At 57.8% G+C, this 13,001-nt stretch overlaps 1 protein-coding gene across 1 annotated transcript; it reads right to left on the bottom strand.

Moving 5' to 3' along the window:
* Positions 1–10,016: 10,016 nt before the first annotated feature.
* Positions 10,017–12,736, bottom strand: LOC123188198 (aquaporin PIP2-1). The gene is made up of 3 exons (XM_044600236.1): positions 12,011–12,736; positions 10,595–10,735; positions 10,017–10,493 (listed from the first exon to the last, which is right to left on the bottom strand). The coding sequence occupies exons 1-3, from the start codon at positions 12,626–12,628 to the stop codon at positions 10,380–10,382; spliced, it is 873 nt and encodes a 290-aa protein (XP_044456171.1). The 5' UTR covers positions 12,629–12,736; the 3' UTR covers positions 10,017–10,379.
* Positions 12,737–13,001: the final 265 nt, after the last annotated feature.

Below are 13,001 nucleotides of genomic sequence, written 5' to 3'. Positions count from 1 at the left end.
ACCTTGCTGCAATCTGAGAAAGCTCAAGTACTTGCCTTCCCAAAAACGACCAAGTCCTTCTCCGGCCACAGGCTGTAGAGCAGCTGTCCGGCTGGGAAGGCGGCGGCCAAGGGAAGGCGGCAAAGGAAAAAGCCAAAGGATAAAAAGCAAACATAAACGGAAGCCAAACACATGCATAATATTTACACAGAAGACCTTCGAAAGGCCAGCATTCAACATAGTCTGAATACACCCCCAGTGGGTGGAACTGCACAAATTTAAAGATTGTTCAAAGAAGTAACAAGCAGGAAAGCTAGGACGGCGGATCAAGCCAGGGGAGCAACAGGCGAGTGGGGCAGGTTGGCGGAGTCAGCCGTGCCGGCTGGAGGAGTGACCGGCTGGCGAGTCTCGGCATCGTTGCTAGAAGCACGATCGGGCTGAGGTGGGCTGGTCGCTTCACCATCCGGCGCAGCGTCTTCATCATCCTCTCCCTCTTCCTCTTCGCCCTCATCACTGGAGGCAATCTCCTCCGCCGAGTCCTCACCTTCAGTCGGGTTCTGCCCGAACCACTCCTTCGGCTGAGCGACGCCGGCGTCATGCACCTCAGGAGCAAAGGCGCTGGTATCGGTATACTCGGCGATCGCCGAGGCACGCTGGATGATAGCCGGCCGCACCGCCTCTAGCTCCTCGTCAGCCTCCTGCCTCCAGGTGCTCAGCTGGTCCAAGTTCAGCCCAGGATACCAAGCCCGGACGAACTCCAAAGCCCGCCCAGTGTCGGAGCGGGCCGCTGACGCCTTCCAAGCCTCGAAGCGGCCGACTGCGACCTCCAGCCAGTCAGCAGTCCGACTTGGGGTGCGCGGAATCACCTCGCCGGGCCAGAGGGCGGCCAACACTTGCGCTCCGGCGCGCTGAAGACGGCGGAGCATGCGATGGGCCGGCTGCAGGCGGGCTTGAAGCCCCAGAAGCTGCTCCTCAAGTGACCGGCTGGCATTCGGCACAATCTCGGCCTCCGCCTGCCGCCGTGTGTCGCGGTAGGCCTCGATGGCTTGGGTGGCGGCGGCTGAGTAGCCGGGGAAGTAATCTGCGCAAAGAGGATAGCAGTGACACAAAATCAAAAAATCAATCAGATAGTAGAAGGCAGCCAAGGAAGCAAACAAGAAGGCGGCCTACCGTCAATCAAGTCTTCCACCCGGCTGTAGCCTTGGCTCAGCGCCTGCCTCATCTCGGCCCAGTTTGCTTCCTCGGTCTCATACTCGGCTTTGAGGGTGGCCTCGCTGTCCTGCGCCGCCTTCAGGGCCGCCCTGTGGCTCTCCTCCTGGTCGGCCAACCTCTTGGCCAGGTGGTCACGCTCTTGAGCCAGGGCAATGCACTCAGCCTCCTTGGCACGAAGGGCGGTTTGGGCTCCGCTCAGCTGGCTCCTCAAGTCGGCATTGGCCCCTGCAATATAAAGAAATAAGTCGTCAGGAAAAGATCCGAACCGACTACTCGGTAGTCGGCCGGAATCTTGGGGACTACACCCAGTGGGTGCGCTGACGCGCCTCCACTTAAAAGAAAAGCGGAGCGCTTACTCCGGCTCTTGATCAGATCAGTGGCTTTCTGATTCAACTCCTGGGCCTGGGAGTTGAAGGCGGCCACGCGGAGGTTATGGTACTCCTGTAGAGAAGACAAGGGACGTGAGTAAGAACAAGATGGCAATCAAGCTTTCCAATAAGTTCCAAGCCGCCTGCTCAGCAGCCGGCTTGGAACTCGGGGACTACACCCAGTGGGTGTGCTGACGCGCCCCCATAGAAGAAATTAAAAAGCAATCAAAGGAGCAGGAGGACTCACCCGAATAACCGACCGCGTCGTGAGAAACTCCTGGGTGTACTGCTTCAGCGCGGTGGCTTGGGCCTGAAGCCGGCTCCGGACGTCCTACGCTGCCACATTCAGCATAGCTGTCCCGCCGCCCGGCGTCCACCCGGACGAGCTATCGCTGGCCGCTTCTAGGTCCTGGGCAGACGAGCCGGCGTCCACGGTCTTCTGCGCGTCCGACGCTGAAGTCGCCTTCCCCGCGCGCCGGTGAAGTGGTGATGAGATCACAAGATCCCCTCCCACGGTCGGCTCGCCCCTAGCCGGCCGCGCTAGCGGCACTTCAGGCCGGCCTCCTCGGCCCGCTACAGTCGGCGGCGATGGCGCCGTCTCCCTCTCCATCTTCGGCTGGCCACGGCCGGCTTCCTCCAACGGGGGCACAGGGGTGTCAGGAGCCGCGGCACGGAGGGGAATGACGAACTGCGGAGGCTGGTTCTGCAGGGCCTCCACCTCCCTCTCCGCGTATGTGGCCTCCGCCTGGGCCTTGGCGGCTGCGACAGCTTGCGCCTCCGCCGATTTCTGCTCCGCCTCCCGAGCCGCCCTCCGCTCCTCCGCCTCCCGCTCCTCTCGCGCTTCCCGTGTGTTCCGCTCCGTCGCCTCTAGGAGGTCGGCGCGGGGATCTACCCGGCGCGAGTTTGAAGACCCTCCTACGGCTCCGACTATGGAGGCGGCTGGGACTCGCCCAAGGGAAAGAGGGGCCCTGTTTGATAAATTGAGAAAAAAGGGTTTGGAAAAACATCAACCGAAGAAGAAGAAAAAAGAAAGGCATAAGAACAGCAACACTTACGCTGAGACCGCGTGCGACTGCTTCACCACCTTGCGGAAGCGGGCTGCCTTCGCGGCCGCCTCGTCCCGTTTGGTCACCGCCGCGGTACTCTTGGGCTTCTTCGGCCGACTAACGAAGTGGGTCGACGCGGCCCGGTGCTTCTGCGCGCCGCCCTGGGCAGTCGGCCCGGTGGATGGGCCCGCACCATGGTGCTCGGGCGCCGGTCGGCGGCGCGCGATGACTTCGGCCTCGTCATCATCTGGCCAGTCCTCGAAGCCGGCCCCGAGCCTGGACCCGCCTGTGTCGCTGCCTTCCCCCGCGATGTCATCCTCCATGGCGGCCGCCCCCAGGTTTGGGTCGTCTACATCGTCCATTGTACGATCGGGGAGGAACTGGCGTTCCACCCCTGCGGCCCCGTCCAATGGCGGAAGCATGGGGTTCTGCCAATGAAAGGCCAGCTGGTCAGGAGTCGGCCACCATGAACTCGGCAACGAGCAAAGAGGAAGCGAAACTTACCACCGGCGGAGGATTGGCGCGAGAGTACGGCACCTTGCCATACTGCCACTCCTCGGTGAGCTTGCAGTTAGAAATGTAGTTCATCATGTAAGACACCTCGGCGTGAGGCATCTCCTTGGTGCTTAGCCGGCACGGGTCGAAATGGCCGCTCATCTGGCAAATCATATGAGGTCGGCCCTGGAGCGGAAGCACCCGGCGCTCCACGAAGGCGGCCACCGGGTCGGTCCCGGACAGACCCTCCGACTGGATCATCACCCGGAGCTGGGCAACAGAGGCGGACCCGCCCGAAGACAGCGACCTGGACCGGAAGGACCATGAAGGCTGCCTCCCAGCCGGCGGGCCGGCTATGTAAGCCGGTAGGTTGACGAAGTCGCCTTGTGGAGCAATATTCTTCACGTAGAAGTAGGACTTCTGCCAGAGCTTCACCGACTGGATCAGCGGGATGAGCGGAAACGGGTTGTTGTCGATCGCCCTCTGCATAGCGATGAAGACACCACATGGGGCGGGCACGCCCGCGACAACGGTGCCGAGCTTGCATTGAAATAACTCTCCCCATAGTTCAAGATTGGGGAGGATGCCGAGAAAATCCTCGCACAGGGTGACGAAGGCCGACAACAGCATCACCGCGTTGGGAGTGAGGTGATGCGGCTGGAGATAAAATTCAAGGAACGAGCGGAGGAACCCGCTCGCCGGCAGGCCGAAGCCGCGCAGGCAGTGCGAGCGGAAGATCACCCGCTCATCCTCTTCTGGCGCCGGCGAGATCTTCCTCTCCGGCGCGAGGCGGACCCGTACGAGATCCGCGCCCGGCAACCGCCGCGTCCGACGGAGGAAGTCGACGTGGTCGTCATGGACATTGGAGCCGTCCCAGGAGCTCGACAACGCCATGGGGACGGCGCGGCGGCGAGGAAGGTACGACGAAAGGAGGGCGCACGACCCAGCTGCAACGAAGCGGCGGCGAGCTAAGAAGATTGGCAGGAAGGCCGAGCGGCGGCAGGTGGCTGTCGTGACGAGAGGAGGAAGAAGAAGGAGGGGGCGGAGCGAGGGAGAGCGCGCGAGCGTTTTGGCGCTCCCCTCCTCTACCCCTACTTATAGCCTCGTGCGGCGAAGCCGAGGAGGCAGGACATGGGGGGATGTGGGATTAACTGCACCCACTCCCCCACACCCCGCGATTATTGCGCCATTACGGCGTGGGGAAACCGCCACTTGGGCGCGCGCGGTCCGTCCAGGCCGCAGAAGATCCGAGCGTGGGCCGAGGTCCTGTAGTGGCGGGACCCAAACTGCGGCAGCGTCCTGTCGCGCGCGTGGGCTGGCAGGCCCCTCCAGCCGGAGGATGCCACGTGGCGCGCGGACGATGAGCGGTCAGGTCACAGCCGGACTCACGCGCCGACTGGCGCCCGCCTTCAAACTTCGAGATCTCTAAGAGACGACGCGCCTAGTCAAAACCGGCTTCCGGTTCCCGGCTCCTCAAGATAGTAAGCTGACTGGGCTCCTCAACTTTTTTCTGCCTCGGAGCCCAACCAGCTTCGGGGACTACTGTCGGAGTAAATGACCACGGGTAGCCTAACCGGCTTCCCTTGGCACTTCAGAAAAATTACAGGCCGAACAAGCCTCCAAGCTTCCAGGACATGGGGCCGTCTTCCCCCAGCTGGCTACCTCTCAAGTCGGCTGCGCAAAGGCAGCCCAACCCTAAAATCCTTGAGAAACAAGACCGCGAGAATGCCGACTTCCATAAGCCGGCCATAAAAGGGCCGACTCCCAGGAGCCGGCCCCTCAGCAGGCGACTAAGATCTTGCCCTCAGAGTCTGCACCCACATAACGGCGACAAGACGGGGCGTGGCTACAGTAAAGCCTGCCACCCCCGAATCCCGGCGCACGCATGGCCACAGTGCACCGTACGGGGCGGCCATCCCCGTCCGGCGCGGCACTGTTGCCACGATGATCGTGACGTCACCCACGACGAGGGGTCAATACGACCCGTGGGTGGTGGGCCCCCTCGGTCAGGGAGATCCCAAAGGCGGCCAGGCTTCCCACAGTCGGCCAAGGGTATGGCCGGCTTCCAACAGCCGGCCAGCTCTCTCCCTCCAAGGAGGTGCTTCATTAAGGAGACAAGAGAAGGTAAGGCTACAGTGATGAGCCGCCTCGCGGCGGCACTGTAGCCATGCTTACCACGACAAAGCCATCGTTACCAGGGGCAAGGTAACAGTAACCAGCCCCCGACAAGACCCCCGAGCGGTGGGGCCGGCCTGTCGGCCAAAGGGTCAGCAGCCGGCGGGCCCACCAGTCGGCGGAGAAGCCGGCGGGCATAGACACGGACGGCTGGGGCCCACGCCCAGCCGTATTACCATTGTACCCCTGGGGGGTAGGCCTATATAAACCCCCCAGGGTTCCCATGCAGGGGAGATGACTCTTTGGATAGATTTTAGACACCACAAGGAGAAGAGGAGCGGGCTAGCCTGGCCCTCCCTCAACCTTTCACCGAACAGCTCAAGGAGCATTCTGTAGCAACCCACCGAGCTAGTGATCATGCGGAGACCCCGTAGAGCAGCATTAGGGGTGTTATCTCCATGGAGAGCCCTGAAGCTGGGTAAGATTCGCCGGCGTGCATGTCTTCGCCTTATCCCGTTTCCAGGCACCGGCGATGTTTTATTGGCTCCCATAATGATAAGCCATCCATTGGCATATGTCGCACCAACCACCCGACAGGCTTGATTTCTATCCATCGCGCTTCTTCTGGCAGAGCGATGAACTAAAATGAAAGTATAGACTCGCTAAATGGGACATCATCTGTAGGCCGAAAGAGCAAGGGGGCCTCGGCATTGAAAATTTAGAGGTGAAGAACATATGTCTTCTCAGAAAATGGTTGTATAAGCTATCTGTAGAGACGGATGCCACTTAGGCTCAGATTCTCCATAATAAGTACCTTCATTCCAAAACCTTGTCCTAGGTGACGGTGAGGCCGACTGACATGCCTTTTTGGAAAGGACTGATGAGAGTAAAATCAGTCTTTTTCAACAGGACAAAGTTTATAGTTGGAAATGGTACTACCACAAGATTCTGGGAGGATACCTGGCTAGGGGAGATGCCCGTTGCAATCCAATACCCTTCTCTCTTTAGTATTGTTCAACGAAGAGACGCTTACGTTGCAACAGTACTACAGTCCATTCCTCTCAATATTCATTTCAGGAGGACGCTATAGGGAAACCGTTGGGAAGCCTGGCTCCATCTCCTAAGAAGATTGATGGATGTTCAGCTATCTCAACAGCCCGATCAGTTGTGCTGGAAACTAACTAAGAAGGGAGAGTTTTCGGTTAAATCCATGTATTTGGACGTTATCAACTCTAGCTCTATTCCTCATTCGAAACATGTTTGGAAAGTCAAAGTACCTTTGAAAATTGAAGTGTTTATGTGGTTTGTCCATAAACAAGTCATTTTGACTAAGGATAACTTGGCAAAACGCAACTGGACAGGATCTACAAGATGTAGCTTCTGTGATCGTGATGAATCCATCAAACACCTCTTTCTTGACTGTCCTTTGGCAAAAAAATTGTGGCGGTCAGTTCATATAGCATTTAATATTACTCCTCCGAATACTATCAGCACGTTATTTGAGACGTGGCTAGACGGGATAGATTCGGAAACAGCGAGACACATCCGTGTAGGAGTATGTGCTTTATTATGGGCGGTATGGAACTGCAGAAACGATTTGTTTTTTAATAAAACAACAAATATTCATTTCTTGCATGTTATTTTCTGAGCCACAGCACTAATCCGTATGTGGTCGCTACTCACTCCGACGGAGGCCGGTGAGCACTTGGTTACTGGATCTATCCGATGAGAGACGCTAGCACGGGTTATCTTCAACCGGTTTGGATGGCGGTCATGTAACAGGATAGGCATTTAATGTTCCTATCTTTTTTTATGCCGTCCGGTTGTGGCTTTCCTGTATTTTATTTGCTCTTTGTGAGCCTTTTTTCCGTTCTTTTTTGAGACCTGAAGACTTATGTTGAACCTTTTGCATATTAATAATATGGCCCTATGCATCATTCTGATGCGGAGACCGGGGATCAACCCCCTTTTTCGAAAAGAAAAAAAAACATCGCAGGCTAGCGGCAAGGATGGCACGACGCGCGCACCCCTATGAGCGCTCCCTCCTCGATCCACCAGCGGAGAGCGTACTGTAAAAACCACGTTTGCCGTGACACCGCGCGCTAAACAGACGAAATATCGTCCGTTATATGTAAATTATGTCCGAACTTAAGTAAGTTACATCATGTTTGCATGAAATTCGCCCCGTTTGATCAAATTCGATTTGAAATGTAAGAGGACAACATTGGATAATCGGTCTCGTCTCATTGGACCCGTTCGATACGGTGTCCGTTTGAGGGGTCCATGTTGAAGATGTCCTAAGCCCCCCTAACTTTAAGGAGATAACTCATTCCACCTATCTCACCGATATTTCTTGATTCATCATCACATTACCAGAAAATCTGAATATAAAGTAGTTTACCAGAAAATCTGAATATAAAGTAGTCCAATCTCTAAAGGACCCCTTTCGGTAAGTGAAAAAAAAGATAACATGTGTAAAACCAAACCATACTTACTTAGGATGGAATTGATCGAAACAAATCGCCCCCATTAGGGCATCTCCAGCCGTTGGCCCCCCAGGGGGCGCCTAAAATCGCCGCCTGGGGGTGAGCCGGCGCAAAAATTGGGCCTGGGGGCGAGTTGGTCCCCAGCCGCCGGCCCCAGGGCCGCCCCCAGGAACGTTTTAAAATAAAAGAAGTTCGGCGAAGTTCGGCTTAAGCATGATGAAATTCGGCCAAACATGATAAATTTCGGCCAAACACGATAAATTTCGGCACATTTCGGCGAAGTTCACGGATTTTCATTACATAGCTCATATACATAAACTAATCTAAAGGAAAAACTGGCTGAAGTCGCCGCCGCCATCGTCGTCGGCGGCCTTCTCCTCCTTGACGCGGGCGCCCCTGCTGGACCCCTGCCCGGCGTCGCCATGGCGGACTGGTGGCGGCGCATCGTCGTCGTCGTCATCGCTGTCGCAGATGACGACAACTCTGCCTTCGTCGTGGCCGCGTCGACGCTCCACGAAGCGAAGCAGGGCGGCGCGCTGGCGCTCCTTCGCCTTCTCCAGGCGCTCCTTCTCCATAGCTATGGAGTCCCTGCGCGCCCATTCCAGGGCCACGTCGTCGTCGTCGTCAAGCTCCGTCGTCACCGGCGCGGCCGGCTCCTTCTTCACCGGCGGGAGCCCCGGCTCCGTCTTCACCGGCGCGAGCCCCGGCTCCGTCTTTGGCTTGACGAAGCGCAGAGGAGGAGCCGACGAGCAGGCGCGCCGGCCGCCCTCGTTGATGAGATGTCGGCGCTGCGAGTGCGCCGGCCGAGCGGCATCTCCGCCGCGGGCTCGGCCTTGACGCCGAGCAGGGCCGGAGTGCCGGAGGAGTGCGATGAAGATCGGGAGGAGGAAGAAGAGGAGGAGGACCCGAACCTCCTTGGCGCCCATGGCCCGGCGTGCTGCGCCGGGGCGGCCGCCCTCGCCGGGTACGCCAACGGCGGGTCGTTACCGCCCTCGAGGTACGTCAGCACGCCCTCGAGTGTGCGGCTGGGGACGCCCCACCACAGGTGGCGCCCCTCGCTGTTCTGCCGGCCGCCAACCACCGGCACGCCGTTGATGGACGCCAAGCGCTGCTGCTGGCGGCGCTCGAAATACGCCGCCCAAGTCGCGTGGTTGTCGGCGGCGTACTGTGGGAGGGAGAGTTGGGCGTCGGTGAGGGAGGCGCGCAGGACCTCGACTTCGTCGGCGAAGTACTGCGGCTTTGCCACGGCGTCGGGCAACGGGGGAATGGGCACTCCCCCGACACTGAGCCTCCACCCTGTCGGCCCGGCGCGCATGTCCGGCGGCGCTAGGATGTTTGCCTGGAACAGGAGCCAGGACTCCTGTTCGCGGAGCGAACGGCCGCCGAAGCCGTTGGCCGCCGCCTCGTCTCCGGGGTAGCGTTCCGCCATGGCGACGGGCTCGGGAGAGGTCGAGAGATAGAGGGAGGGGCTGGGCGGCGGCGCTCGGGAGAGGTAGGGAGAGGGAGGAGTTGGGCGGCGGCGAGGGGCGGGGCTGGTGTGGGTACAGGCGAGTGCAGGCCACCGGCTATATAGCCGCGCCGCACCCGTGTGTACGCGTGCGAGGGAGGGGAGGCGTCGGCGCGCCGTCCCGTGACGCGCCGCCCGTGAGGAATCAATGGCAAGGCTGACCGGTGGCAGCCTTGGCATTGATTCCCCGCGGAAACCGAGGCCGTTGGGGGAAGACGAGACGCCGTGTCGCTGACGCGGCGGGCCCGCGGCTGTTTTGCGCCAAAACAGTTCGCCCCGGCGCCCTCGGGCGCCCCCAGCGCGTCGGGTTCGGCCTGGGTCCGCCGGCGCTGTTTTCGGCCCAGGCCGGCGAAAATCGGGCTGCTGGGGGCGTGACTGTACCGTTTGTTTGGCGCCGGCGCGAAAAAATCACCTGGGAAGGCCTTCCTGGGGACGCGGCTGGAGATGCCCTTATGAGGCAATGGTTTGTTTGGCCTTGGGTCGTAATGAAAAAGACATGCAACACTATCTCCAATCCAAAGAAAAGAATCCTGCTGGATGACAACATCCCATGATAGGTGCAAGGACCATGACAAGTGATAGCTATATATAGGAATCAAGGAACGAAAGTGAGAGAAAGAGACAACTCCGCTGAGTGGATGAGACCGTAGAGCAGCAGGACATGGAAGGGCAGAAAACAAGAGTTGGCGCATCACACGACATATGATCATTCGGGCTTGAAGATTCACATCGGCAAAGCAGCAACAAGATAGTACTAGAAACCAAGAGCACCACCACTCGTCACAAACAAGACAAGAGAGAACACTTATTTTGGGATGATCACTTGCTTGGTGGATTGATGAATTAGACAGAAAGGCGGCGACGTTGGATCGATCATACATATGGTCGCTAAATTTAAATACAATAGGAAAAGCAATGCGGGCTAATTAAGACAAGCGAGCGATCCCATGGACCGAATTACAAGACACGGCACGCAGGACCGGGCACATGGAGGCCAACCACGTACTCGTACTACGCATATGCAGCTGCCGACACATAATAACACGACCATTGCGGCGGCCGAACTGAACTGTCGAGAAGTTGCAAAAGCGCATTTCTCTCTGGATGGATGGACACAACACGGGTCGCCATTGCTTCAATCTTGCATGCAGATCACATGGATGATAACTTGTTACGCGTTGCTCCTGAAGGAGCCGAGGGCCTTGATGGCGCCGGCCCTGAGGATGTACTGGTGGTAGAAGGCCGCGATCGCCGCGCCGATCATGGGGCCGACCCAGAAGATCCACTGCAACAAACAAATCAAGCCAAGATCAGATCAAGGCAACTTGACACCAAGGTGAACTGCTGGAATGGCGGTTTGGAGCGTGTGAATAAATAGTGGAGTACCTGATCATCCCAGGCCTTGTCCTTGTTGTAGATGACGGCGGCCCCGAGGCTCCGGGCCGGGTTGATGCCGGTGCCGGTGATGGGGATGGTGGCCAGGTGGACCATGAACACGGCGAAGCCAATCGGGAGGGGCGCCAGCACCTGGAGAAAGACACAAGCAAAGCAAACATAATAGCATGAGACCCCTCCAAATTACTTTCTCAACTGAACTAATCGGCACTCCCCATGCCGGGTCGTTTACAGGTTGCTGGTTCTCCAAGCATGGCATGGCCGTGCGTGCTCCGCCCGTCCGCATCATGCGAGTGCTGGAGGACACCCAAAGTCGTGAAAGGCCTGCCACTTGCCGTCCCTTTTGATTGAACGGGAAGGAAACTAGGTGGAGCGGCAACGAGCGTGGAGTGAAGGCTCCTTTTCCCTCTCCCTCCGGGTACATCCCCCAGCCTCAGTGCGCGCTTCACCGCCCCAAAAGACCAAAGCCAGTGACTACCAGTACGATGGCATATTTTGACGGGATCGGGCAAAGCAAGCGGCCGAACATCACGCTCTGTCACATCCAAACCGCACCTTCACCAGTGCCCTCGCAAAAAGGGATGCTCGCACCATCCGTCACCGGACGGAACCACCCAAACCCAGAGTGGTAACTCTCAACTTTTTAGATCGTGTAGTAACTCTGAATTTAGCTAGCCACATGCTGCAAGGAGAGGTAGTAATTTATACTGACTGGATGGGTGGCCACCCAATAATTCATCATGGATGTGAGGGTGGTGGGGGCCTGGCCAATAATTCACCAGCGCTGTCCTGGACGAAATCGACCACGTGTTATCACACCCATATACAGCTCAGCTTACTGTTGGGGCCACATGGGCCAAGGCCGTGGATGAGATGGGACTTAACTGGACTAGTAAACATACTTATCACATTAGTGACTGTCTGAGTGTCTGCCACGCGGACGTGTACTACTCTAGTACTAGATGCATCTGGATCCTTCATTCTCCCGTCAATTGCAGCGCCAGTACGACTGTTACGACCCACATTTACGCCTACGGGAAGACTTATGTCTACTGTTAAGGACAAAAAAAAATTTTAAAGCATCATGGCAGCACTTATTTATTTTCAAAAGAAATAGAGTACATGACATTTCATATGTACTACTACTCCTTTTTGTTCATTCTGGATGATATATCTTGGATAAAGGAGTATCATTCTACCCGTTTTGTTCATCGTATAGGATATTCTTGCTTTCCCCCCTTTTTGTTCCTACGTATGCATCATGCTCCTCATTTGGACGATCTATCCTCATGGCATGCCGTCTTCAGTTAAGCTCTAACAACCAGCTTTGCTTTTCTTATACGAACAAGAAAACTCTACTTTTTCAAAAGAATTTTGTGGCCCGGAGGCATGGCATGTGGTGCTTACCGGGACGTGAGAGTCGCGTGCGCTGCGCTTGGGGTCGGTGGCGGAGAAGACGGTGTAGACGAGCACGAAGGTGCCGATGATCTCCGCGGCGAGGCCGGTGCCCTTGGAGTAGCCGGCGGCGAGCGTGTTGGCGCCGCCGCCGTACCTGACGAAGTAGGCGCTCTGGAAGGCCTTGACGAGGCCGACCCCGCACATGGCGCCGAGGCACTGGGCCACCATGTAGAGCAGCGCGCGGACCAGGGAGACCTTGCGCGCCAGGAAGAGGCCGAAGGTGACGGCCGGGTTGATGTGGCCCCCGGAGATGCCGGCGGTGCAGTAGACGAGGACGAAGATCATGCCGCCGAAGGCCCAGGCGATGCCGAGCACGCCCACGCCGCCGCACGCCGCGTCGGCGGCGGTGTTCACGGCCGGGTCCGTCTGGTGCTTGTACCCGATGACGGTGGCCACGGTGATGTAGAGGAAGAGCAGCGTGGCGATGAACTCGGCGATGACGGCGCGGTAGAGCGACCAGGAGGCCAGCTCCGCCGCGTCGATCAGCGGGGCCGGCGGCGGGTCCGTGTAGTCCTTGGCCGCGAAGTCGCCGCCGCCGCCGGTCTCCATCACCTCGTCCTTGGCCATCGGCGTGTAGCTAGCTTGCCTTGCTGTTGCTTCTCGCTGTGAACCTGACTGGAAAAAATGGAGGTGGGGGCTTGGGGTGGGGTGTGTGGTGGGGGAGTGACGAGAGGGAGAGGAAGGTGGTATTTATGGAGCGGGGGAGAAGCGGTAGGTAAAAGACAACAAGGCGAGGGTGTGTGGTGTGTGTGCGATGGAAGGAGGGGCTCGTGTCCTTCATGGAACTGAAAACTGAGCTAGGTATTTTCTTCTTCTGAACCCTAAAGAAAAGAATTTTATTTATGCGAGTAGGAGTAGTATTTAATTTGCTGATGAGACTGAATGGGCCTTTTGTTTTTCTGCTGCAGTGAAGTAAGGTGGGTAAGCTGTTGGGGCATGT

Source organism: Triticum aestivum, chromosome 2A (assembly GCF_018294505.1).
Source record: "Triticum aestivum cultivar Chinese Spring chromosome 2A, IWGSC CS RefSeq v2.1, whole genome shotgun sequence".
Taxonomy (NCBI): Eukaryota; Viridiplantae; Streptophyta; class Magnoliopsida; order Poales; family Poaceae; genus Triticum; species Triticum aestivum.
Note: the sequence above shows the minus strand (reverse complement) of the source record. Positions and strands in the feature narration are given on the sequence as shown.

Coding starts and splice junctions, on each gene's coding strand:
- LOC123188198 (XM_044600236.1), bottom strand. CDS start 12,628: ATGGCCAAGGACGAGGTGATGGAGACCGGCGGCGGCGGCGACTTCGCG. Junction 10,736..12,010: donor CACGCGACTCTCACGTCCCG/GTAAGCACCACA, acceptor GTCTTTCTCCAG/GTGCTGGCGCCCCTCCCGAT. Junction 10,494..10,594: donor ACAAGGCCTGGGATGATCAG/GTACTCCACTAT, acceptor TGTTTGTTGCAG/TGGATCTTCTGGGTCGGCCC.